General features: G+C 42.1%; 1 protein-coding gene across 1 annotated transcript in view; it reads left to right on the forward strand.

Annotated features, from left to right (window-relative positions):
* Nucleotides 1-9,739: 9,739 nt before the first annotated feature.
* The window catches only part of LOC135713073 (very long chain fatty acid elongase 7-like), a 102,291-nt gene continuing 87,662 nt past the window's right edge, over nucleotides 9,740-24,368 (forward strand). Inside the window, exon 1 of the mRNA XM_065236181.1 lies at nucleotides 9,740-9,889. Within this exon, the coding sequence (XP_065092253.1) occupies nucleotides 9,748-9,889 (142 nt within the window). The 5' untranslated portion in view covers nucleotides 9,740-9,747. The remainder of the gene's footprint in view (nucleotides 9,890-24,368) is intronic.

Here is a 24,368-nt window from a genome sequence, read left to right on the forward strand (position 1 = left end):
TTTCAACCTATGTCGTTGGTTGACGATGATGTTGCTGGAGCGATTTCCACCAGATCCGAGTCATCCTTCTCGTTTGCACTGTCAGGCTCGATCGGAAGAACTGCTACTTCGGTAACTGCCCGTTTGTATTGACCAGTGGCAGTTTTAACCACCACCACGCGAACTCTTCCATCTTTTCCAGCGAAAGTGTCGACGATCCGTCCAAGTGGCCATTGCAACGGAGGGCAATTGTCACGCTTCAACAGTACTAGTTGACCCTTCTGGATATCCATGGAAGGGCGTTTCCACTTGCTACGCTGATGTAACTGACTCACATAGTCACGTGACCAGCAACGCCACAGATGCTGGAGCGAGCGTTTCATATCCTGCAAACGGGTGAGTCGATTAGGGGACAAATCGCTCAGGTCTGGTTCGGGGATTGATAGCAGGGGCTCCCCAATCAAGAAGTGTCCTGGTGTTAGTGCAGTTAAGTCTTCAGGAGAGTCAGAAACGGGAGCAAGAGGTCGAGAGTTTAGTATAGACTCAATTTGCGTTACGACAGTGAGAAACTGGTCCACCGAGAAAGAGTTTTGTCCCATAATACGGCGAAAATGATACTTAAAGGACTTTATTCCAGCTTCCCATATCCCTCCAAAATGAGGAGAACGTGCAGGAATGAACCGAAAGTTGATGCCAGCTCCTGCGCAGTAATCGCCCCATTGCTTGTCATGGAATTGTTGCAGGAACTGTTGGCGCAACGATCGTAACTCGCGGTCCGCCCCGACGAATGCGGTCGCGTTATCGCAGTGCAACTCGAGGACTCGACCACGACGCGCGACAAATCGTTTAACGGCGTTTATGCACGCGGCGGACGACAAATCAGCGACGACCTCGAGGTGCACGGCCTTCATCACCATACATACGAATAAACCGACGTACATTTTGACCGACGCTCCTCTCCCACTCAATGGACGGACGAAAAACGGCCCACAGTAATCCATCCCAGAATAAGTAAAGGCTCGGGCTGGCTTCAAGCGAACGGATGGTAAAGGTGCCATGATTTGGTTTGTTAATGTAGGTCTACAACGAAAGCAGGTTACGCACATCCGTACAACCTTGCGAGCCAAGTCTCGACCCCGGAGTGGCCAAAACCTTTGCCGAATCGTAGCGAGTAATAGTGAAGGACCTCCATGGAGTGTTTGCAAGTGAATGGACCTCATGATCATCCAGCTTAATCGGTGATCAGCTGGAAGCAGTATGGGGTGGCGAGTGTCAAACGGTGCATCCAAGTTTCTCAGACGCCCGTCAATACGAAGAAGCCCAAAGTCGTCCATGGTTATGTTCAGGTTCTTGAGCGGTGACTTTGACGACATTTGGATGTTTCCGGTTTGTATTTTTCCGTACAGGCGAACTTCCGTGGGAAATTCTTGGAGCTGGGTGAGGCGAATCAATGTTTTCAGAGCAACGTTAGTTTCTTCTGGCACCAGATCAGAAACGTTTCGTTCGTGCTTCGTACGTTTACAATTGTTGTAGAATCGAAGACAGTATCCGGCAGTTCGTATTAGTTTCGCCAACTCGGAGAATCTGTCGAATATGGTTGAATCGACGTTGACTGAATGCAGTGAAACTGCTGGACACATCTCTCCCTCCAGCTCTTCTTTAGATGGCAAGGAAATTACATGCTGAGGCCAATGCTCGACGGGGGAGGTAACAAATGTTGGCCCATGCCACCACAACTTGTCGTTAAGAATCTGGGTTGCAAGCGTCCCTCTAGAGATTCGATCAGCAGGGTTGACCTCAGTCGATACATGTCTCCACTGCGAACCCTTCGTAAGACGTTGAATTTCAGCGACTCGATTGGAGACGAAGATCTTCCAGGAGTTTGACTTGGATTTTATCCAGTGTAGGACAATTGTAGAGTCACTCCAAAATACTACTGGTCCGGTAAAGTCAGTATTTGTTTGAAGATTGTGGACCAGTTGACTACCGAGGAGAGCTGCACACAACTCCAGACGTGGGATCGAATGTCCACGCAAAGGAGCGACACGTGATTTCGCCGTGAGCAATTCGGACTGCAAATTTCCGTGTGTATCTGGGGAAACAACGTAAACACAACATCCATACCCTTTCTTCGACGCATCGCAGAAGCAGTGTAGCGTATACTTGCGTTGAGTGTTCCAAAGGACGCGTCTTGGAACTTCGAGTGACTGGAGCTTGGAGATATCACTACGATAATTCTTCCACCATGTTTCCAATTCTGCGGAAAGCTCAGAATCCCACGACAAATGTGCGGCCCAAAGATTTTGTACGAACATTTTAGCGTTTAGAACCACGGGTCCGAGAAGTCCAAGCGGGTCGAAAAGTTGAGACATTTCCGACACCACTATTCGCTTGGTTACGATGTTAAGATCTGGTAGCACAGGGACTTTGAACTTGAACACGTCTTGCTGCGGGAACCACAATAAGCCCAGAGTTTTGACTGCTGGCGATCGATCGAGCTCTAATTCAGTGGATGTCTCCCATAGCTCCTCCGGAACATTGTTGAGAATCGTTGTGCTATTCGAGGCCCATTTGCGAAGCACGAACCCGGCCGTGTTTAGCATAGCCATCAACTGCTTGCAAGTGTCGCCCATGGTCTCCAGGTCATCGTGTCCGGTTATGACATCATCTACGTAGACACCCTTTCGTATAACTGGTACAGCCAGAGGAAAGCGTTCTCCTTCATCGATGGCTAGCTGGTTTAGAACACGCGTGGCGTGAAATGGCGAACTTGCAAGACCGTAGGTGACAGTTTTCAACTGATATATGCTGATCGGATCCGAAGCACTTTTTCTAAAAATGACTAGCTGGAACTTTCTATCGTCTGGGTGCAACCATATCTGTCGGAACATTTTTTCCGCATCGGCCGTTACTGCAAATCGAGGCATACGGAAGTTGACAACGGTAGAGTGTAAAGTTGGTTGCACTGTTGGTCCGACATAGAGAACATCATTTAGCGACAGCTGCAAAGATCCATGGCAGGAACCATCGAATACCACTCGTGTTTTGGTGGTCGTACTCTCTGGGCGCTGGATGGCATGATGGGGCAAGAAAAACTGTGGGCTACGCGGCGCGCGCGAAATCAACTCCATGTGTCCCAACCTCTCGTACTCTTCCATGAACTGCTGGTAGCTGCTACGAAGATCAGGATCAGCGGCGAACTTCTTCTCCATTTGCAGGAACCTTCGGAGCGCGGGAGTGTACGAATCCCCAAGCAACGGTAGCCTGTCGTCCCTCAGTGGAAGTCGTACGACGTAGCGGCCTGTGTCATCTCGAGCGACGGTAGTCTGGAAATGTTCTTCGCAGTACTGTTCATCTGGCGTGAGAGCTTTACCATCATCAAAATTGTCGATCTCCCAGAAGCGTTCGAGCTGCGAGTCGAGTGTATCCTCCACGCAGATATGGCTGGCCTGCGCTTCTGGCACTTCTGGAGATGATTGATGTAATTTTCCACAAACGATGTATCCCAATACTGTTTTTTGCAAGGATGGATATCCAGTGGCGAGGGAGATGTTCTGATGTTCTAGCAGGTCGAAGAACAATTCAGCGCCGATAATAATGTCCACACCTTGGCTGATATTGAATTGTGGATCAGCAAGAGGAAGATGGCGTGGAATTCTCCAACGTGATACATCCATATGGTGACTAGGTAACGAGATGGTGAGCTTCGGCAGAACTAGGCAGTCGAGAGTAGCAGTGTAGTTTTCGAAACGAGAGGCCAGACATAATGTTACTCCATAGTGTACGTTCACAGTTGACTGTCCGATCCCGCTTACTGGTGAATTCAGCTTCGTACGCTTCAAACGAAGCTTTTGGCAAAGTGCTTCGGATACGAAACTTGGCTGGGAACCACTATCCAGTAGAGCTCTGGCGAACGAAAAGTTGTTGTCTGCATCTTTCACTTTTATCACTGCTGTCGAGAGTAGTACTGTAGTCTTCTGTATTTTAGGTTTCACTTCTGCACTTGAGTACGAGGTTGGTGGAGGAATGTCTGTAGCGAGACCGGTGGAGGTACCCGACGTTGAGGGGAGGCAAAAATCGCGCGACGGGTTCGAACGAGACGACGATTTAACCGGTGGTGAGGCAACCGAATGCTCTTCCGACGGTGAGCTTCGCGAAGGTACGAAATGCGATAGTTGACAGGATTGCGACCAATTTGTTGCAGCGGGTTTACTGGTCGATGCAGATGGTTGGTTTGCTGCTGATGACTGAAGGTCAGATGATGTCGAGAGTGGTGGCAAATGCAGCAACGAGTGATGTTTCTTGGCGCAACTTTTGCATGACCCGCTGGAACAATTCTTCGCTTGGTGCGTTCCCTTCAAGCAATTGATACACAGCCCTTGCTTCTTCACGAGTTCAAATCGTTGGTGTGGCGACAATGCTTTGAACTGCTCGCACTGGAATAACAAATGTGCGTTTTTACAGCATGAACATTTTGGCACATTTTCTGAAGCAACGTGGGCGACGATAGATCGCGATCTAGCATGCTTGATCTCGGATTGGGTGCTTGCCGGGTGGGAGAGCTTAAGGGTTTGTATAATTCGTGATCTCCTGTGGATAAATTCGAGCAGCTCATGATATGTAGCACGGTCTCCTTCGGAAACATGAGTTTCCCACTCACGGAGTGTAACAACGTCTAGGCATTGGCTCAACCGCTCAATCAGGAACGAATTCCAGTGGTTCTCAGCGTTTTCGAGTTTATCCAGCAGTTGCACATGACGGTCAAACTCGTCGGCGAGTTCTGCAAGCCCCGATGCAGACTCTTTCTTCAGGGACGGAATCGAAAGCAAGGCAGACATATGACGTTTGATAAGCAATGCTGGGTTTTCAAAACGTTCCTTTAATAGATTCCATGCCACGGCATAATTGTTAGCAGAAATCTCAAGCGAAGAAATTATACGAGCCGCTTCTCCAGAAAGCGTTGCACGCAAGTAATGCAATTTTTGGACCGCCGTGAGATGCTGATTGGAGTGAATCAGCGAAACGTAGAGATCACGAAATGACACCCAATCATCGAGATTCCCAGAGAACTCCTTCAATTTAATTTCAGGAAGCCGTATGTTGGACGAGACTGGAGTCGATACGGGACCGATTTCTCTCACTGGAAGTGGAGGTGGTGTGGGTGGTTGTGGGGGAAGTTTAGTTTGCAACGAGGCCTTCAGCTCATAGTAAAGAGTTTGAAATTCTTGTCGCTCTTCACTAAATATTTCTTCCGCATCTTCCAGAACTTCAATTTCATCCTGAAGCTCTTCAAATTCACGCCACAAATTATCAAGGCTTTTAATACGAACGGAAATTTGATCCTGCTTAGTGGGATCGTAAGCATCATTGAAAGCCTTGATCAAATTGGCAGAACCCAGAACGTTGGTTCGCCGACGGTGTAAAATTTTCAATTTTGTTAATTTATTTGTCTTCTTTGGGGGCGTCATATTTATTTGCCAAACCCTTCACCAAAAAAAAGCAGTCAAGTACCTGGTGTTACGGCTTCTTATTACCACCTTGCGTCCTCCTAACCCCAACTGCACTCTGGGCGACCACCGCTCTGCTGGGAATAACGAATCGGCTACTGCTGTACGTGCGAGGGACTGCAATTTGTGCTGCTGGGTTGTGTCGACAGCGGTTTCAAACGACGACGATGATACGCTTATTTTCCTGCTGGAGGAACTGCTGCTCGATGAATTCCAGTGCTGTTGAGCAACCAACGTGGTGGTTGAGGTTACCTTTCCGTGTGAAAGTCCTCCGAATGACACTGCAACGGGAAATGATCCCGGGTTTCGGCACCAAAATCTGTAGCGACGACGACGAAGGCAACTGGAAAACGTCTTGAACGGTAAAGCAGCCCTTTTCTGCTTTCAACACACAATCTTCCCGTGAAAAAAACCGACGGTAAAACGGACTAGCAAAACCTTTCGGACGATGAAAAAAAGCGTTTGTTGTTTACTCTTCGAGAACTTTCTTGGAATGAATTTTATTTTTTGACGTTTATCGCATGTTCGTTTAGCGCGCAGGGTTGAATATATAGGAAAACTAATGCGCACGGTATTTATATTATTGGTTCGAATTCAAGGTAGATGTAATGCAAGGTAAGTACAATTATATAAATTTTGTTTTCAGGTTTCACATGTTGCAGGTAAGTATTTTAGGTATTACAGGTAAGTCTTTCAGCTGTTACAGGGAACTATAATAAGTTTCCTAACATCCTTCTCGTCTTTGACTGTCTTCTTGCTCTTCCGAAGTTCCCGCTTTATTATTGCCCAGTACTGCTCCACCGGGCGCAGCTCCGGACAGTTTGGCGGATTCATGTCCTTTGGAACAAAATGGACAGAATTGGCCTCATACCACTCCAGGACACTTTTAGAATAGTGGCATGATGCCAAATCTGGCCAAAATAGCGGAGCTTCGTCGTGCTGCTGCAAGAACGGCAAAAGGCGCTTCTCGAGGCACTCAGATTTGTAGATCTCGCCATTTACTGTGCCCTTTGTCACGAAAGGCTCACTCCTCAGTCCGCAAGAGCAGATGGCCTGCCAAATGAGATATTTGGAGGCGAACTTCGACATTTTCTTCTTATTAAATTTGTCGTCCACATCGAACTTGCTCTTGCCGGTGAAAAACTCCAACCCCGGAATTTGCTTAAAATCGGCTTTTATATACGTTTCGTCGTCCATCACACAGCAGCCATATTTTGTCAGCATCTTCTCGTAGAGCTTCCGTGCCCGAGTTTTAGCCGTCGATTGTTACCGCTCATCGCGGTTTGGGAAGTTCTGTACCTTGTATGTATGTAGTCCAGCTCTCTTCTTTGCATTCTGGACGTAGCTCTGCGACATGCCGATCTTTTTAGCCAAATCACGGCTTGAGACGTTGGGATTTGCTTTAATCATCCGCTTCACCTTTTCCTCCGTCTTTTTGTTCTCCGGTCTCGGTTTTCTTCCAGCTCCTTTGCCGTGGTCCAACGTCAACCGCTCCTGGAACCGCTTCAACACTCTGGAGACGGTTGAATGGTGAATGTTCAACATTTTTCCCAACTGCCGGTGCGACAGGTCAGGAAATTCCAGGTGTTTGGAAAGAATTTGTTCTCTCAACTCGCGTTGGTTCACCTCCATTTTCGTTGAATCGAAAAACACGACTTCGAGTTTGACAGCATGTACACAATACACATCAATGAGAAAGTGTGCAAAATTTGGTTGATTTTTACCCAATGGTAAAAAAAGTTATGCCCTGTTGAATGTGTCGCAATAATTTCGTGTTCGCCCTTTACTACCACAGGTGAACCACGAACGCTTGGTTCGATAAAGCAATTTGCAGAACGTTGTATGGCATCAGGTGGAAAGGAGAAGGAAGCTAGAGACTTCTTCAATTGTGTAAACAAATCTTTATTTTGCGGTAATGACTGCACGAAAGGCTAAGGCTGCAAATGCAACTCGACATGCGCAATTTGGTTTTGCTGGAAGACATTGTCGTGCTTTACTAACCAAAAAAAAAAGTTTTACTTGAAGTTGGTCTAAAATAATATGCCCTTACGATGCAAAATCTTGGCTCGGTTATAGAAAAATGTTTTGGCATGGAACTTATTGATGAGTATCGTCAAGCTATCGACGAATTTTGTGAAAGTTCGGAAGCTTTAAGACTTCCAACAACTCCGCAGTTTCATATTATTAAATTCCACATAACTGGATTTTGCACTAATGCAAAAAAAGGACTTGTACGATATTCAGAACAGACAATCGAAGCAATTCACCACGATTTCGCCAAAACATGGATGAACTATAAAGTTCCTGAAAGCCACAACAACTATCAACGAAATCTGCTTAAGGCAGTCATGGCATACAATAGTAGCCACATTTGAGACCAATCTAGGAATGAAGCTTTCCTAACAATTATGAATTGAATTAAACTTTGTTCGCAGCAGCTGTTTGAACAATTTACATCATTTAAATGAAATCAAATATTCGATATAATAAGCAATCAAAAATTAAATACATGTATTTTTTATGATTGTCTACAGTAAAAGCGCGGCTATTTAGTTAGAAGACTTCCCTTGTCATAGAGTATCACTATATTTGTCTAACTCTACGAATGCAAAAATGGTACAACTATGCAAGTGCTAAAACCACAAAGTTGAGAATAGACGTCAAGTTTCGTGTGTGACGTAAATGAAAACAAAAATAAAAAAGCAAATGAAAAATAACTGTTCTAAAATACATAGGTATGAATGTTTAAAATTTAACTTATAAACATATGCCTAAATTATAAAGTGTATTGCGTCTCCATGAAATGTAGAGAAACGGTAGAACAAAAATTCAAAAATTTCAAATCAAGATTATTCAATTTTCCCCCGATAGAATATTTTAAAACTAACCGAGGTACATGAAAATTGATTAATCTGCCACTTCGGACACGACGTGAGCCATCCGTTAATTGCTCGGAATGTTCGTTTTTTATTGCGTCACCTCCCCCTTTTAAAATGTGACCTACTGCTTCACAATTATTCGGACAGGTAAACGCTGACTATTGCTCTCTGCTGCACTACTTTTACCATATGAACTGCCAACGGCCGAATAAAGTGACCGAACGGCGGTCAACAATTGTACCGAGTTAATGTTTACTGCAGATTTGCTAGCATCAGCAGAAAATTGTTAGTAAACAGCAAATCCCGCTTGCCAGTGTCGATCGTGGTCAACATTGACTGCTCATGTGCTCAGGTGCTATTCCGCATGTTTTACTGGTGACTATAAGCCGGCGAAAGAAATCCTCACTCAAGTCCCGCAACCGCCGACCCGGAACGACGCGACGACTCGACGATCGCGATGCTCTTGTGACACAGTGTGGAAGAGTTGACTGATACCGTCTCAACGGGCGAGAGGTGCACGCGATCACATCACGGTCCGCGATGAGATTTTTTCTCCAGCACGATTGGCTCTGCGTGTGTGTGTGAGTGACGACGACGAGAATCTTGAAAACACCGCCAAGGACGAATGACTCGATCGTGGTGAGTTCTCTCGCTGCTGCTCTCCGCGGTTGCGTGGAGGTGAGTTGTGACTTTTCCGCGAACTCTCCGCTAGATTTCCGCTGCAGATGTGTGTGTGTTTTTATGTTGAACAGCTTCCCGCTGTGTGCTCGATGCTAGGATCAACTCGCTCTAGGGAGGTCGCGAAAAGGCTCTTGTGTCGCGGTTGGTCGCCTGTACCTGTCAGTTGTCGTTTCACGTTCGTTCGGTTCGGCGGTGGGTTTCATCCCCTAGCATCCAAGTTGATCGTTGACACGTAATTCCTTAAAGTTCGGTGAGGTTGCGAAAATCTTGAATGCGCGCGCGCGGCTGAGAACCACTCCGTTTGAGTAAAGAACTTTGCGATCGTCAGCTCAACTCGATGAAAATCGATTTCAGAGTTTGGTGCTACCATACCGATCTTAAACATAAGAAGTGATTCAATCAAGTAGCGCGAGTGTGAAAAGGCGTGAAATTGACCCGAAAAAAAAAGTCTACGCAAATCAATAAATCGGCCTAAACGGCCGGATCGAAGCTTTGCAGCAGTTTTCCACATCTCAAATAGTGCGCGCAGCTTGATCCGAATAGAGTGGTTGCACAACGCGACTTAAAAAGATCCAACCTCCAAAACTAGGCCATATTTGTGCCTACCCCCGCGGTGGAGTGGTGCTGGTGGTGAAAATAACGAATCAGCTGTTCAGGTTTTGTCGGTGCGCGGATTTTGGAGGAGCCACAACAGCGACAGAATGAGCGTTGCCGGAAACTTTACGGACTTTGCTTCCGGGTCCCGGTTCGTCTTTCAGATGGCCGCTGAAGAGTACCACACCGGACGGAACTGGTCCGGTCTGATCGATCGATACTGGCTGATTGTGGAGGAGCTTATTGCAGGTGAGTTTTTTTTTCTTTGTTGATAATGTTCCAGTATGGTTTTGTTTGGACTTAGCGAACCGTGATCGTCGTCGTACATAGCAAAGATGAGCCAAGGCTAGTGGAAAAGCGCTGCGGCTGTTATATCTGTATGTTAGGGTGGGACAGCTTTACAATCCCCTGTTCTCCACAGCTCGTTCAATGCGTATTCAGGTTCCCAACATTCCCTTGATCGAATTGGGTTATAATCTCGATTTGCGGAAGAATTTAAAATCTTGGGCCTTATTACAGGTTTCACTACACGGTGATAGGGAAGTCATACTCAGAATAAGAGCCGTGATTGCCGTACAACGACAACGACAAGTGACAAGTTTTCACCTTGAAGTGACATCCGTAATAAGCAAGGGGGCTTGGATTTTTGGTAAGCAAATTAATAGGAACGCTTCGTTTCCCATACAAGGGGGTATGGGAAACGAAACGATCCTATTCATTTGTTTGCCAAAAATCCAAATAATGCTCTATTTTCACCAAATCTTGGACTTTGATTGAGAATAGCATACAAAACAAGTTTGTCGAACCCTGCAGATCGATTTGATCTTTGTACAAAAAGTTACTATTTTTTCACTTTAGGCCAAGTGTACCACACGTACCTACAAGGTCATATATGCGCCTGTAGGTATGCGTGGAGAAATAGGTCTAACTTAAAACAATAATAACTTCATTTCTCAGAAGTCTAAACGATTTGCAGTCTTCGACAACGATGTTCTGCATAGCATTCCCAAAAATTTTCGGAGACTTAGTGAATTTTGATCAATACTTATTTGTTTGGCAAGCAAATGAATTGGTTCGTTTCATTTCCCCGTAAATCCAGATCATAACCAAATTCGTTCAAATTTGACACTCATCCATCATACAAACTTCACGCGCCCTAATAGTATATACGGCGAAAGCCACTAAAGGAATGTTAGCAAATATGTTGCAACTGGCGCGGGGCTTCCAAAAAAGATTGCTCCTCTGCCGGTTGCAGCTGTTGTTGGGTTGGTTTTGCGGAATTCATTGGAGTCCGACTGGATTGGGAAATTCTGCGTGAGACGAAAAACTTCAGGGCCAAACAATGCGGTGATTGCTTTGGCGACTTTGGGGCTTGGCGAAATTCATGTGCGTCACATTGGAAAGGAAAGCCAATACCGAGTTTTTGGACCACATCAGTTATCTAAAATAAATGAATTATTAAGCGGTTTCAATTTGATGTAATGGTCCTTGTATCGAAAGATTGACTTGTCCTACTACATTTTTATTTCGATGAACAACGTGTCGTTATCTAGTACGGTAGTTTTCCGTTTATGGCACGTTTACATTTTCGCACGTTCTGGTTTAGACAACAAACGCTTCCGCTTTCGACAACACAATTAAAAGTCTGAAAAATGTGTAAGCTAGACTAGTGATTCCTTGAATCACCTAGGAAACCATCAGCATGGATTCGAGTGCCAGTTTCATGGTGACCAGGGGCCTCCTTTAGCTCAGATAGTAAAGCCGCAGCTACAAAGCAAGACCATGCTGGAGGCGGCTGGGTTCGATTGGGTTTGTATAACATCTTCTCGAGATATTCTAAACGCAATGCATTTGGGGGAACAAAGTTTGTTTGAAAAATAAGCTCTCATAAAAATTACATTATTATTTAAAATAAATAAGGGTTGTGTCCCAAGTACGATCGCATTATTGATGTAGGACTACGAGATTGCATTTTTTGGCAAATTTAATAATAATTACAATATAATTGAATTATAAACTTTATGCAAAATTAAATAAACATTACGTTCAAAATTTTTATATTGTCTGACATTTAATAGCCTTAATTGAATTTAATTTTCAGATGTCAAAATTCAGTACCAATCCAATTCAAAATTAGGCTCCGAGCATGTTCAACCAATATTCATGTACTTACTGAATAATAATTATTGACAGCAACCGGAGTGACCATTTGCGAATTAAAATGCATTTCAAATAACAAACCAGTTTAAAATACTTCAAAGTACGTCACACCATATTTATCTGTTGATGTTGCAGAATTAGCACAAATAAACAGAATCTCATTTGGGTTTGTTCTTCAGCTGTGTTCAGTGCTGTGTACTTAAAATTTGAGCTAATTAGTCGCACTCAACCCACCCTGCGCCCTTGAAATATAAATCTGCCTTAAATAACGTTGCGTCTGCCCCTGACGTTGATGACGTTGTTTCAAATAGTGTATTATCTAGTTGATATGGAACTTTGCAAAACATTTGCACTTTTGCGCAGCTGCACGATGACCAGCACCATTCTCTATAGGTGGTAAGGTCCTGCAAATATTCTTAATTTCTAAAAGTTCCGTCAAATTTTCCAAGCACCCTCATTTTTGTTTTTTTTTATTTATCTTAAATAATACTATATAATATAATTTTCTCCAAATTTCAGGAAAAAACGTGATTCATTTCTTGAAATTTTCATGGTCAAAGCAAGGTTCTGAAAAAAAAAAAACTACGCAAATATTTGAAATAACATCCAGAGATACGTTTACTGATTCAGTGCCAGGTTTTTCCGTTTATATCAAGTTCTTGTTTCGGACGTTCCCAAGAGCCACGGTTTGGCATCACTGCCGATTGTTTTAAATCAGTCTCGAAAATGTAACACTTTTGGAAGTGAGCCTATCCTTGGGAGATTCAATATTATACATACTGAATTCAAGCTTTTCTGAACGATACAGTGTTTCCAATTTTTTCCGAAGTGATTCAAAACTTTTGCAAAGTTCAGTACTGTTCAAAGTGATTCTGTACGTGCAAAGCTTTTCTGAAATGGTTCAGTACTGTTCAAAGTGATCCTAAGCTTTTCTCAAGCTGCTCAGTTCTTTCTGAAGTTATTCCAAACTTTCCTAATGTAATGTAAATAAATAGATCTCGTTTTTGGAAACATAACTACAGTGCACCAATCGATAGGGAATGTAACTTGATATTGAAGGAGCCATCGAATTATAGAATTATTGCGTTATAGAAGATCAATCCCAATACAAATTCGCTATCGCAGTAGCCTTGACCTTAATGTTTACTACGGTTCTATAGCTCGATATCGAGTTAGTGGACATCAAGTTGTGGAGAGTTGACTATACTTCATCTATGTTGCCAAAATCGAGACCTATTTCGATGTGTCACAGTTGAGTACTTATATGGCTTAACGATAAGAATCAATAGTCCCTTAAGTGAATCCTGTTGAAAACTTTAAAAAAAAAATTCGCGGATGTGAGGAGGATTTCTCGGTTTCCAACAAAGCCAGAATCACGTTAACACATGCCTTTCCCTTCCCTAATTGACCTACATTTGGACGCGACCGGTGGTGTTATTGTTTATTGTAAAGTATGAGATCACCAGTTTTTACACATTGCAGATGCATGCTAGTCCCGCGAATCGTTTGCTGCTTCTCTGTGTAATTCAGATGACCTGACAATAATGGAGTATCAACCGCATGCTTACTCATGTCTGCAGGTACCGAAGTGATTCAGCACTTTCTGAAGTGAGTTCAAGCATTATGCAGTAATTCAGTACTACAGTACAGATTCCGTGATTTTCTAAAATGTTTCCGTACTTTCAACCTTTTATGAATGATTCTGTGCTCCATGAAATAATTTATCGGATTTTCTTGAAACTTTCAGTGGATGAATTAATACATATGGATTATGTTTCGGCATAATTACTTTATTCAATTTCCTTTCCATCGCTGAAAGCCCGCACCTTTCCCTTAAGACCCCTCATTACATTTTGTGCAATGGTGGAGCCGACCTTTTTGTCACTTTCATCCATTCTTTCTTCAACTCCAGCTCATTCTTAAACACCTTGGACGATTTTCAAACTTTGGCCTTCATTATGGCCCAAAATCTTTCCACCGGACGAATCTCTGGTGAATTTGGGGGGTTGGTGGTTTTTGGTACAAAAACAACGTTATTGCCTCTGTTCCAATCCAACGTCGATCGCGCGTTATGGCATGCTGCCAGGTCCGGCCAAAATAATGTCTCGCCTCCGTGGGACCGCAGGAAGGGCAACAGATGCTTCTGGAGGCACTCGGTGCGGTAAATTTCGCTGTTGATGGTACCCATTGTGATGTACGGTTTACTCAGTTTACCGCATTGGCATATAGCCTGCCAGAGCAAGTATTTTTTGGCGAATTTGTCCACTTTCTTCTTTCTTATGTCTTCCGGAACATCAAACCGTGATTTTGCAACGTAGAACTCCAGCCCCGGTATCTGCTTTGCGTCTGCCGTGATGTAGGTTTCATCATCCATAACCACACACATCGGTTTCGTTAACCACTCTCGATACAGCTTCCTTGCGCGGGATTTGGCCGCCGTGTTTTGTTGATCACGCCGGTTCGGTGCCTTCCGGACCTTGAATACACGAAGCCCAGCTCGTTTCATGGTTTGCTGAACGAACCAGGCGGAACACTTTGCCTTCAGAGCCGCGTCACGAATCGAAAGGTTCGGATTACGCTTGAAATAATCCAAAACCTTCCGGGCCTTCACCAGGATCAGCTGTCTTCGGTTTTCTTCCACTTCCAGCCCACCGCTCGGTCGTCTGGGACTCTTTAAACGATTTTACCACCCGAGAAACAGTTGTATGGGTGATTTCCAGTTGTCTTCCGATCCATCTCATGGTCGCAGTCGGATTTTCCATGACGGCGCGCAAAATTCTCCGGCGATTTTCTTCTTGTTTCGATGACATCTTAATAACCACTGAACCGATTGTTATGAAATTTTGCACATGTAAACAATTCACTCCAAACTAGTTATACCCAGATTTTCATCAATTTTTACCAACGGATAAAAAAGTTACATACGGATAAAAATTGTGCATTTTTTTTCGAGTACAAGCCTTAAGTTAGCGCATTTTCACATTTCAACAGAATCAATTTGTTTTAGTGAAAAGTACAGAAATTACCTTCAATGAAATTAGTCAAGCCAATTCAGTGGGATTGTTATGCCGAGAAATTAGCTATGAAGTAGGAAATTCAACGCATATCAGTCCTACTAAGAACTTTTACTTTCCGTATTGCTTTGATGGCCATCGTTGCGTTTGACGTCTTTGCTTTTGTGGTTATGGTTGTGTTTACATGATTGTGGATAGTTTGCATAGGTTTGTATCATTAACTGAAACCAACAATAAGTGAGTTGACATTGCTGCAATCGTCGTTTGCTACATCTATAAAGCTTATAAGTATGGGCATATTGAGAAACAAATGATGAATGCTCTGTGTAGAACACAATAAGATTGTCGATCGTGGACTTCGATGATTTAAAGAAAGATTTTGGAAAAGTTAACATACACAGTAAAGATTTCATTATATTCATATGCATCCATGGTAGTATATTGAGAACATTCTAACGACTAAATTTACGAAAGGACTATACGACAATGGATTTTCTGAATCAGTCAACAGGAACCTTATTTTCACTAAAACATATGGTAGCAGCTATTAACTTGATGAATGAACACATCAAGTGACAGAAAGTGCCATAATTGTTAACTGCGTTGCTTAGAGTTGTTTTTAGACAATTAAACGTACTTTTTTTAATCATGCCAATATTGTTTATACATCGTTGCTACATACAATTGAGTTTTAAATCATGTTATTTTGTCTTTGGTTTATTTTAAGATCATTACACTGATTCTTATCCATTGATTATTATTACTCTAATAATGCACAGTTTGAAATCAGAACTACAATCTGGTCTGAAGAGCTTTGAGTAGGTTGGTTTATTTCCTTCAAATTCCGTTATAATTGCTTATCTTTTGACAGATACGCGTATTTCGTCTACTACTTGCAGACTTCATCAGTGCCAAGTACTCAACACCACTTGGTACTTGGCACTGATGAAGTCTGCAAGTAGTAGACGAAATACGCGTATCTGTCAAAAGATAAGCAATTATAACGGAATTGAAAGGAAATAAACCCAACCACTCAAAGCTCTTCAGAAAGGGATTCCGTTAAGAGGTTGGACAAATTTAAAGGATTTATAATCTGGTGTTTAAATATGAATTCCCGTTTCTCTTAATATTTTTCATCATAAAATAAAGCTTCTACTTCCCGAAATGACTCATTGAGTTTCTTTTGATCATATAAATCCTGTTTCAATCATTCGTGCACTCAAATCGATTTGTTATTAAAAAAAATCTTTGTGGGACAGTTATGCGCTGAATTTGTACATGGGACAATAAGACTTGATGTTGTTTTCAAATAAGCCAAAAAAAAAAAAAAAATAACATGTTTTTCTATTTTCATTCGAAAGTTTACCTAAACAAGTACTGTTTTATGAACAAAATTAAAAAATGTCCAAAAGTAGCATGGGACTGATATGCGTAGAACGGCAGCACAGCACTGGCTGTTTTTAAACAAAAATCTATCAAATAGCAAACGTTGTAATTCAATAAATTGGAAGTTAATTAATTTGTTTCATACTAACCTATTTTTGTGAGTTTGAACTGATCTAATCTCGTTCACACAAGGCATAGGACTATTTAAATTTGTAAACATTATGGGACCATTTTGACAAGTCTTTGTCCGGGTTTCTTTCGCTGAGGGATGCCATGATAGTTGCAAATCGTGTACTGACAATAAATACATCGCGAGCCAATACGTTACATTCGTGTAATCTCCACTTCACAAGTAACGATGGCAGTCCTAAAACAGCAGATGAAATGAATGTTGAAGATAAGAGCATAATATTTATGAGAATTTATTAGCTAGAGAAAGTTCTGAGGTGGGAAGGTTGATAGTTCCGTAAGAGTACGGCAGTGTGAAAATTGAATAGAAGTTGAAAATGAGCGTAGGGTCATTAATGTGACAGTACTAATCAAACGTACACTCCGCTATCTAAATCATACATTAATGTTTACACAGTACACAGTTTTTCTTCAAATCCACAGGCAAAAGAGTTTGCGTTTGACTTGCTCATATACTGTGTGCGGCTGTGCAATAGTTCTTGTGACGTTTCATCACTACCTAAGGAAGAATTATAGAAGAACACAGACTCGGTTAACCTCGTTCACGTCAATCTATCCAACGGGACAAACTTAACGAATTTCAAAGTTGACACGTGTGTTGGAATGTACCAATAACGTACCATAGCGTACCTTCAAGGATTTTGAACGTACCTCAAAGCTTCACGGAAAACCCGTGTCCCACTGGATAGACATACGATTTCAGCAATGACCAAGTCGATCGAATAGAGTTCTACGGAAATGTGACGTACCAAATGCGTACTTTACGAATCTGTTATTCATTTTTAACATACCTCTTATTTTCACTTAAATTACTATTTTTTTTTTAAATCGGTTTATATATAAATTCTGGGCACGTAGTTGAATTGCTCGGAAAATTTCAGCCCGATTTCATATAAAAACATTATACTTAAGTGAATTCTAGCCAATTTTAGGACCAAAAACAGTGTACAAGTAAATATGTATCCAGATTTTATTCATACAATTTTGGCCCATTCTTTTAAGGTATGTTATTAGAAATTTACTATTTTGTAGGAAGATGTCTTTCGTACGCATACCAAAACACGTCTATTAAATGATTGTGGGACCGCCATTGTTGCATGACGTGCCGTATCACCTTAAGAGTTCCAGCTTAGCGGTGTGATAGCTGTGAATTGGCGACTGCTTCAGCGAACTTCCTTGCTGCCTCTTCTAGGTCGAAGGATTGCATCGGTAGATCCAAATTCTGTACCGTTCGAGCGTTTGAGCGAACGCTTGTATGTAATGTCGCTTCTGATCCGGTCCCGAAATTGTTATCGTCACGGTCTGTGAGTCCTTCTCTACCCGCGACGCGTTTCCCGTCCACCTAAGACAAAGTGGATTCAAATTTCATGCCAAACCAAGCTGGGCTACCAGATCACCTTCGACTAGGGTCAACGACGAGCCCTCGTCCGGAAAAGCGAAGGGATCAACTTTCCCCGACTTTCCGTGCAATTTCACGGGTACAATTCAGAACAAGACAAAAATTTAACTATTTTGAAAATCTTGGAGCCTTTGTAAGATGATGATGACGTGTAGGCAGTTGGATCAGCAAATTCAGACCGGACAATCCCATATTCTTCGGATCTATGTTTGGGCACTCGCAAGAGTCTCGGCCCGTCTTTTAGGCATCCCTAGAAAATAGTGTAATTTCATGTTTTTTGGTGGTCCTTCAAAAATGTCGAACAGCTGAATTGCAACCAGCAAGTGTAGCCCAAGAACCAAAAGCGGTGCGATGCTAGTTTTCATTGCTATGATGACGACTGAATTAAGGGGCTTAGAAGCAGAGGGGTGAAAGTCAATTCTCTTCATCGATTTCCTCTTTTGATGACCATGACTTCACTAACCTATTTTTGCTATTCTCTTCTATAATCCAGAACAACAAACGTATCAGTGAATGTGTTTGCCGTCGAGTCATTAACGAAACAAAAAGTTGATGAAGAGAATCGATCAAAATCACTTGCACCCCTGCTTCCAAGTTTGATAACAAGATTATAACTCTTGAGAGAATTTTGTGTGGTCGTTGGGGGCGTGTGGTTCTGAATTCGCACACGCCCAAAGATCGGAGGCGAATGCCACTTCGACTTGTTTCGTCTACTAACTACTCTCTGATGACAGTGTTGGGGAAGCAGCAGGGTGGATTTGTTAGTTATTTCGACGCTTTTGGACAATGTTTGACATTTCCCCCTTTTTCAGTAGTTTCTTGTTAAAGATCAACTTTGTTATTGATGCTTGGAAATATTTCTGATCAATTGGTGATAAAAGTGTTGAATATTTATCGATGCGTTTCTGAGCTATTAACGTTCAAAATCTTTCATAATTTCGTTACATGTTCCATTTTCGGTTTTCACAAAGTGTACCCCCATATAGAAATCACAGACGTAGTCTTACGTCAAAAAATAGTTCAGAAATTATTGAGTTACGCTTGTTAGAATTTTATCATTGAGAAAGCGGACTCGCTTGAAAAGGTGGGTGCTATGGAAGGCGATATTGCTCGCCAGCTGGCAAAATAAATAAAGTGAAGGGAGTTTGGGACGATGGCTATATTCGATCATCCCTAAGGTATCGAAGATTCCTTGGTTCAAAGGGTTGGAGGTGGGTCGAGACTTCATTCGTGTGATGTCGTGGCTCATGTCCAATCACTATTCGTTAAACGCTCACTTGTTCCGTGTTGGGCTGGGGGATAGCAATCTCTGTGAATATGGTCAAGGTTACTGAGCACTGTGGATTCAGATCTGAGCTATATGATTCCCTTCGAGCTCCAGGTAGACAACCTAAGGTTCCAGTTCGGGATATTTTGGCTAGACGCGATCTGGAGTTTATGAATCTCAAATATGTTTTCTTTTAGAGTATTAACCTTAGATTGTAAGTTTGATTACCATTTTGCTTAGTTTGCATTTTGCGTGTCTGGTTTTTTGTTTGTTTCTGTCATAATTGTATAATTACAGAGCTGATAAAATGTTGAATAGGATTAAGTACATGTTTTAGAAAAAGTGATTTTTTTGTTATCATAATATATACTTTAAATCTCCTTCTCCCTCTCCACATCCATAAAATTGTCATCCACCAACCTCGAGCAGAACGCGAGTATTTGGTTGAATTCCTTTAACTTTAGATTTAAGCCATTAATAATGTATAACGGAAATGATAATTTGGCTCTGTAAAGTTTATTCGATTGAGCCTGTACAAATAAAGTGATTAACAAAAAAAAATGCAATCACTTTCTCAAAATTGGTTTTATAACAATAAATTTAAATTTTGAGAGTGTTCGAACAATTCCATTTGTGATTTATGGTTTATTCGACTAGATTAACGACCTACAATAGGTAATTTGGTAGCACTGTGTTATTCATATAACCCAAATATCACACATGTTCCACAATAGTGTATATAACCTTTGTATGACTGGTTTTGGTTGCTAAGAAATCTACTCAACATAATGCTATGAATTTGTGTTCCTTGGGAACGGCATATTTCTATTCGGGTAGGCATGCGGCTAGCTTAGTCGGAGCCTGCCTTAGCTCAGTCGGTAAAGGCACAGTTACAAAGCAAGACCATGCTGGAGGTGGCTGGGTTCGATTCCTGGTCCGGCCTAGGGATTTTACGGGTTGCAAAATTTCTCAACTTCCCTGGGCAATATAGTATGATTGTACTTGCCACACAATTGTACTAATGCAAAAATGGTACAGGCATCGAAAGCTCTCAATTAATAACTAACTGTGGAAGTGCATCTACAGTACTAAGTTGAGAGCATGCAATAAGCTAATGTGCGATCAGCAATAAGCTTGAATGCGAAGAAGAAGAAGAAGAAAAGAAAGTAATATAATATACTTACCATACAATATGAATTCAAAAATTGCAAAGTCTTGACCGTCATCATCTGGGACAGTATTCAAAGAACACACAGAACGGAAAATCCTCGTAGAAAATGAAGAAGATCGGATGCCATATTTTACAGTGCATAGGTACAAGGTGATCCGGATGAACTTTTCTCGACTTCATTCATGTAAACCAGTTGACCTGGACATTTTCTTGACTATGAATTAATCAATTATGCTCACACGATAGCCGACATCCGAAGCCCTTCGACGCTACTTTTGTCCGCCTCAGCATCAATGAACTGGTTGAAACGTCTCGCATTCCTCCCTTTTCTCCTGTGCTTTGGATTTATTGACCGTAAAATAGCCAATCTATGCTCTGCGACGATGACGACGACGAGTTCACCTCACACAAAACAAAGCCACGCGGATTGCGGTCTCGGTCATGCTTACAACAAGCAACGGTTCGTTGTTTACCTATATATTTGTCGCATTTCCATCCATAATGGGATGCTGTGCTGGAGGGTGTCCGTCCAACAGATATTGACACATGTACTAGCTCTCGTGCACGGGATGATGATGCAACGGCAAAGCACTATGTGTGCGGGGTAGGTGTGTATCTTGTGTCGTTGATCGCAACCGGGAGAAACCTTTCCGACGTTGCTGACGACGACGACGACGACGATCGAGTGACCAACAGCGGTGATGTGTTGGTTCGTGGAGCGAAGTGGGTCAGGGTTAACTACAGGTTTGTCCCCACCTGCAGGGAGTGATAACGGGCAAAAAGCGGCATCCTGTGGATCTTATCAAGATCGATTCCAGCCTGCATGTGCAAGATGATGGAGATGATTTTAGGCTCGAGGTAAATTAGTGGCCAGTGGCAGAAAAAGGCTATTTGATGAGATTAAGTTACCGTTGGTGTGTGAAGCTCGGAGGGAGTTCCTGGTGTAACAACAACAAACCGATTTGCGTTTTTGCCGTTACAAGTAGCATCGAGCGATCGAGCAATTAAAGAATGTGCAAACGGTTTTGCCTCGCATCGCATTAGGCAAATCCGTGTTGACGACAATAAATCAGCTGTTCTGCCGGTAATGTGCGGAATGCGTGAAGCTCTAATTTGGACAACGTAGGGTAAATTTTCATTGCATGGACCTTTTCCCTTTGGATTGCACTTGGACGGATCAATTCAATTCTACAAAAAAAAAAATGAAGTGATTTACCGGTAAATTCCATCGGTAGACGTCTTTTACCACTCGTCTGCATTGGATTCGTGGAAAAATACTGTTTGCAACATGGAGACAATACATTTTCATGTATAGCGGCATTTATATCCGGTTTCCTGATTAAATTAAATACAATTCTACCCCATCTATTGTCTCTACCTTGCAGTGTTGGCAAAACCATAAATCTAATGATATTTTTCCGCTTTCATACGCTCTCAATATCACGCGTGATATTGAAACAGAATATCAAGCTGAACATTGATTTTCAAGCTCCTTATTGCGAGATTTTTTGATTTTTTTTATAATTTCATAGCATGCCACCATGTTAAATGATTTATTAGTGTGGACGGATCATCATAGGATGTAAATGGTGACTTGCATTTATAACGCAGATTTTTGTGGGCTAAATAAAGACTGGAACATTCATTTCAATTCATTTTTTTCAGTCAAAATTCATATCACAAAAATCTTCTTATTTTTCTTTTGGTAGTTCAATTCATATAGGATAAATGTCGGCTTCGGCACCCATTGACTGTTTTCGGCAACCAAAATTTAAACGTTAATTTCACTATGCTTTACCATCAACACACTTCCCTGAATGTATCCAAACGATTATTTAGTCTTTCAGCTTCAATCTGATTATATTTGTAGGACCGAGCAATCCTGTTATACCAGATTTTTCTTCAAATGAAGCATACGTACTACAAAATGGGGCTGATTTCGAGTTGCCGATAATAGAACAGCTGGTTAGCACGCAGTTCTAATGCGAAGGTTGCCGAAGAAAAAGAGACTGACGACAATAGTCACACTCACCTGAGAAGTTTAGAGCGTTGTAAAAACGCTTTCAAACAGTTTTGAAGAATTCTGTCGATTGGAATGGATAGAGAAGCAAGCAGCAGATGAATTGAAACAAACAAACACGTCAAATATGTACGTGACGCTGTGAAAATGCTATTAGAAGTGCGGACGCTGCTTAGATTGACGAGAATACGTAAATTCCCCTATGTATTTAAAGGAAAAAATATTCGTTTATTCTTTTGGTTTGCCAAATCCGAACTGCCGTGCTTCCACTTAACCCTTTAATAATTAGATTAAGTTAAATTTTGCACAGTGGTCTCATCCAGAGTTGCGACTTATCACAATCACGATCGTCAAACAGCTGATGGTAGTAACGCTTTGTACATTCCTATCAATGTGCTCGTCGAAGCTCTCTCCATAACCATCCATCAAGTTGACGAAACAAGTAAAAAGCAACTGGTGAATGTCGTCTTTTGTTGTGATCCATCACCGATCTGGTCATTCCTGACAATCACGACACTCATCTGTGCTCGTTTTGAATCAGTTGCTGCTTTGCTTGCTTATGTGAGTGTGTTGGTGAGTGAGCCCAACAGCTTCCGTTTAATGTTGCCTGCTTTGTTTATAACTCACACACTCGCGCCTGCCGAGACGAACTTGGAATGTGAAGGCATTGTTTTCATTTTCTTCTGTCGTTTCGTTTTTTCTCATGATCGTACTACAGAAGTCTGCACTGTTTTCGTTGCGCTTTTCATTATCAGCAGCGAGTGTAACGTTTTGCTTGTGAGCAGCGACCATTACTGGTGATTGTTGTTTGCCATGGCTCTAACAGGCTTCAGGAAATCTCACGCGTACACAAATGCGACAGCGAGCTGTTAGACGGAGCATCGCATGACTCTCAAATCCATGGTGTGCTACAATAATTGTACAAAAGAGAGACCAGAACGATGCGCGCGACAAGCTACACGCTCTCAACAAATTCGAGCGTTTCAATTTTTTTTGTTTCATCGCATTGCTCTCTCAATGCGACGCATGTATTCAATCACATGCGACTGTTTCATTGAAATATCTCAAAGCGCTCTCTCAGGGCGCCATCGCCGTGCGCTGTTTCGCATGCCTTGGCTCTCGCTGTCCCATCATAAGTTGTTAGATGGTTCCAGAAATATCTTCTAGTATAGATTCAAGGAGGCTCAACACATGGTTCCAGAGATATCCTGGAATAACCGTAAGATCACCACTCATGCTCCTAGGAAGACGCAATTGCTTGTCAAAAGGATGCTAAAGGAAGGCAAAGGAAGACTACGTGAGCGGTGGATGGCAACCTTACGGTAGTTGGGATACCGTTAGCACGTTAACACCCCAAATAATACCGGAATATCTCTGAAACTATGTGTCCTTCAACAAGTCATTATGCGGAAATCTTCTAAAATACATTTTTGGAAGCCTCTGAAGCTTTCAGCCCATTTGGTGGAAAAATATTTAAGTTATTGCGCATTTGCACCAAATTAGACTGCCTCGCTAAAAAATCCCTCAGAATACTTTTACTCAGACCAGTAAAAATATGAATGGACGATTTTGAATGTAAAAGAGCACTACATTTTACTATACAAGATCATATGGTCAGCGTTAAGTCAGAAGGGACTAAGTAGCAAAACAAAAACAAAAAATGAGATCAAGAATTCCCGCAACTACATTTCACTTTCTCAGCCAGATTTGAAAAATTAGAGTTGCAAGAGAAAACGGTCAAATGATTTGTCCCATTACATAAGACACAATATTGAACAGTCAACTTTAGATTCGTTTTTCTCGAAATCAGAAAAAAAATGTCACAGTTCGGTCTGACTTGACCGATCATATCAACACGCTAGTAATGATAGAACTCTGAAGATTAATATTTGTGTTTTGTCTGGCTTGAGTGAACAATATTTTCAGGAATTATTTTCAACGCAGAAGTGTACTTTGCTGCAAAAACGTTGGTGGTGACTTCCCGAGCAAAGTCGATTAACAAAATGAAAGCAAATCGATATTAAAGTTTGCAGTTACTATCATAATGAAAGCTCATTTTGATTTCAATTGTCGCGACAGAAGTCTGATATCTTATTGTGCTTTCATTATGCAGTCAAGACTT

This window comes from Ochlerotatus camptorhynchus, unplaced genomic scaffold, assembly GCF_037179485.1.
Source record: "Ochlerotatus camptorhynchus isolate MF236.1 unplaced genomic scaffold, CSIRO-AGI_Acam_v1.1 ptg000530l, whole genome shotgun sequence".
Taxonomy (NCBI): Eukaryota; Metazoa; Arthropoda; class Insecta; order Diptera; family Culicidae; genus Ochlerotatus; species Ochlerotatus camptorhynchus.